A 3554-nucleotide genomic window follows, 5' to 3' on the forward strand; every position below is an offset into this window, starting at 1 on the left:
ATATATAGTCGAAACCTATGAAGCTTTGGCTAGAGTATGCAAGCTTTAAAACCCTTGCCAAGACATTTTCTGCTGTTTGCTGTTGAGGAGATTTCCCTATACTTCCTGTCCCAGAGACACAAGAGAAAGTAATGATAAAACTCCTCTTAGACAGTTGTCACCAGAGCATGTGTCCCCATTGGAAGATTTCCCCTTACCACCTGTTACAGAGACAACTGTAACAATTTGGATTGTGTTGTATGTATAAGAAGTAGGCTGTATTTACACTTTTACAGTGTTTAAAAGTTTGTTGAACACAATGTAGTACGTGCTTTCAAAGTCAAAGCAGCATTGTAATTGCTATAATCAGAAATATTTATAATACACATCTGTCTATAAGTCCCATAGACATTGCATGCTGTGCAGGTGACCACACATAGGACATGTAAATAGTGTCTTAGCAGTGTAATTTGTGTACCTGTGTGGATACCCACAAAACATAAAACAGTTGGTAAAATTTGAGAACAGGTTTGGGAAACGTTGTAATACGCTATTTGTGCCTGAAAAAAGTATGGCGTCACACTGTATTGTACCAAATATGTTCATAGGCACCATAGTAGCTGATCTCTTATGAATAGATAGCTTTAATTTGCATTAAAGTCAGTACCACACCACTGTGCTAGCAATACATTGAACTATGTGACACTATCAACATTCATGGAATTTAAAGTGCCTGTGTTATAAGCAACATACTGTATATTGTGTAATATGTCTATAAACAGTATATATAGATATATAGATATATATACTGTTATATGCAATATAAATTGTATACTACCCTAAGAGATCACTAGATAATCTGTACAAAGACTTAACGATTCAGTGTGAGAAGATGGATATCCCCTTTCTATCTTACCTTCCTACAGAAGTAAGTACTTAAGATTAGATTTTAAATGTGTATTCAAATACTTTGACACTGAATGGGCTGGCTATTCTTGGACTAGAGGCATGTGTCCCTTTATATCATTACTTCATGACACAATTGTAACAGGGGAAGGGTGGATTTGGAAGTGGTAGCTAGGTATGGCTGTGTATTAACAATTTTCTTTTGTGATTCTGGTAAAAACCGCGTGGGGGGGGCACTCGCTTGTCTCCCCCCTTTCCTGCCCTGCCAGGCCAGTGCTTGGATTAAGGGTCTGGTTGGGAATTTTTAGGGGGGACCCCACAGTTTATTTCCTATTTTTGGGGGGTGGGGTTCCCCCTCAAAATTCCTACCAGACCTAAAGGGTCTGGTATGAATGGGAAGGGGTACTGCAGGCTTTTGTTTGTGAAAATTTTTTTAATTCTGTTCGCTACCTTCGAGGTAGCGAGCAGAATGACCGAGCTGAATGCTGCATGGGAATAGGAGCAAACAGCAGCGAGTGAACTGCCGGACGTGCAGTACAGCTGATCCAGATGTTGGATCGGCTGAGTCCCCCAGGCCGCTATTGTAATTTAACAGCAGGGCGGTATTGTAATTTAACCCCAGGGCGATAGTATAATTTAATCCTAGGGCGGTAGTGCAATTATACCCGAGGAAGGTAGTGTATTTTAATTTAACCCCAGGTTTTTGAAAGAGCCACTTGAGAACCACTAAACCCCAGGTTATTGAAAAAGCCACTCGAGAACCACTAAACAAAAATAAATAATTAATCTTCTATACAATAAAATAAAAAAGGGTGGAATAAAATAATGTCTTCCATGAGTGGGTATGCAACCAGGTGCATGTCGTGCGCAATGTATGCGTTCCTTGAACATGCGTTCGAGGGGGAATACATTTCCGCTAGATGTGAGCGAGTTGTTTGTTTGGAAACCCAGATTCTGGATCTAAACAACAAACTGGCAACACTAAGGAGCATAACCATCATGGAAAAGAGTCTGGACATAACACACCAGGCTGTCGTGGAGGGTGGTCTGGATGAGGAGGGGGGGTCGGAGGAGCAGGATCCCAAGGTGGGTAGCTGGGTTACTGTTAGAAGGCGGGCTAGAGGGAAGAGTGCGAAAGAGGTCAGTCCTGATCTGATCCACCCCAATAAATATGCCAATTTGCAGGATGTTGGGGATATTAGTTCAGCGGGGACATCCTCCATCCGCAGGGGGAGTGACTGCTCCGGCGAGGATGGGAGCAGGATGGAGGGTCATGAGAGGCAGATCCTGGTGGTGGGAGATTCCATCAGCAGGTGGACTGACAGGGTAATCTGTCATCGGAACCGTGAGCGTTGAACAGTGTGCTGCTTACCGGGGGCCCGTGTTCGACACATTGCGGAACAAATTGACAGATTACTAGATGGGGTTGGGCACGACCCCGTTGTCATGGTGCACATCGGCACCAATGACAAAATAGGAGAAAATTGGAGTGTCTTAAAAAAGGAGTTCAGAGACCTAGGTGCTAGGATGAAGGAAAGGACCTCCACGGTAGTATTCTCCGAAATAAAGCTGGTGCCACGAGCCACTCCGGACAGACAGCGCGATTTGAGAGAGCTTAACAAGTGGCTCCGGAACTGGTGTCAGAAGGAGGGATTTGGTTTCCTGGAGAACTGGGCTGACTTCGCAGTCGGCTACCGGCTCTTCAGCCGAGACGGACTGCACCTTAATAAGGAAGGTGCAGCATTTCTGGGGGGGAAAATGGTAGAAAGACTGGAGGAGCTTTTAAACTAGATAAAGGGGGGAGGGCATGAAAATAAAAATATTTAAATAGTGAAAACGTAAACATGGATACAAATAATACAGTGGGAAGCAGTGGTGTATTTAGGGTTGGGGCTGCCCTAGGCAAGACAAAACTTGGGCGCCCCCACACACACTAAATATACCCCACCCGGCTGTGGTCTCAGATGGGCTCTCAGAAATAGAAAAAGATTTGGGGGTCATTGTAGACCACAGATTGATTAATAGCTTGCAGTGCCAGGCTGCTGTAAACAAAGCAAGTAGAGTCCTGTCCTGTATTAAGAAGGGGATTTATTGCAGAGACAAGTCCAAAATTGTGCCACTATAGATCACTGGTTCAGCCTCATCTGGAATACGCGATCCAGTTTTTATGCGGTCCAGAAAGGATGTCCTTGAGCTTGAAAGAGTGGGCAACCAAACTAATTAGGGGAATGGAGGACCAGAGCTATGAGACACGACTACTAAATTTAAATATGTTCACGTTGGAAGTAAGGAGATTAAGGGGGGACATGATTTTCATGTACAAATTGTTCAATGGTGACAGCAACATTAGCAACAAACTCTTTGCGATTAACTCCGTAACAAAGACTAGAGGCCACCACCTAAAATAAGTGGAAAAGAAATTCCAGCACAAGGGGCGAAGGGGGTTCTTCACAGTTAGAGCGATTAGGGTCTGGAACTCGCTGCCAGAGGCAGTGATTTCAGCTAAGAATGTGGAATCATTCAAGAAGCTTTTGGACTATTTCCTGAGAAACCATAACATACAGGGGTACAGGTACACTTAAGGATCTGTGTGTGTGTGTGTGTGTGTGTGTGTGTGTGTGTGTGTGTGTATACACGCGCACACATCAGCAATGGGTGGGTCTTGGTGA

General features: G+C 44.0%; 1 protein-coding gene across 1 annotated transcript in view; it reads left to right on the forward strand.

The window, feature by feature from the left end:
- YJEFN3 (YjeF N-terminal domain containing 3) overlaps positions 1 to 3554 on the forward strand; it is an 84784-nt gene that overhangs the window by 75840 nt on the left and 5390 nt on the right. The window contains 1 exon segment of the mRNA XM_018565925.1: positions 779 to 907. Coding sequence (XP_018421427.1) covers positions 779 to 907 — 129 coding nt within the window.

The sequence above is a fragment of the Nanorana parkeri genome, unplaced genomic scaffold, assembly GCF_000935625.1.
Source record: "Nanorana parkeri isolate BGI_ZX_2015 unplaced genomic scaffold, ASM93562v1 scaffold900, whole genome shotgun sequence".
Taxonomy (NCBI): Eukaryota; Metazoa; Chordata; class Amphibia; order Anura; family Dicroglossidae; genus Nanorana; species Nanorana parkeri.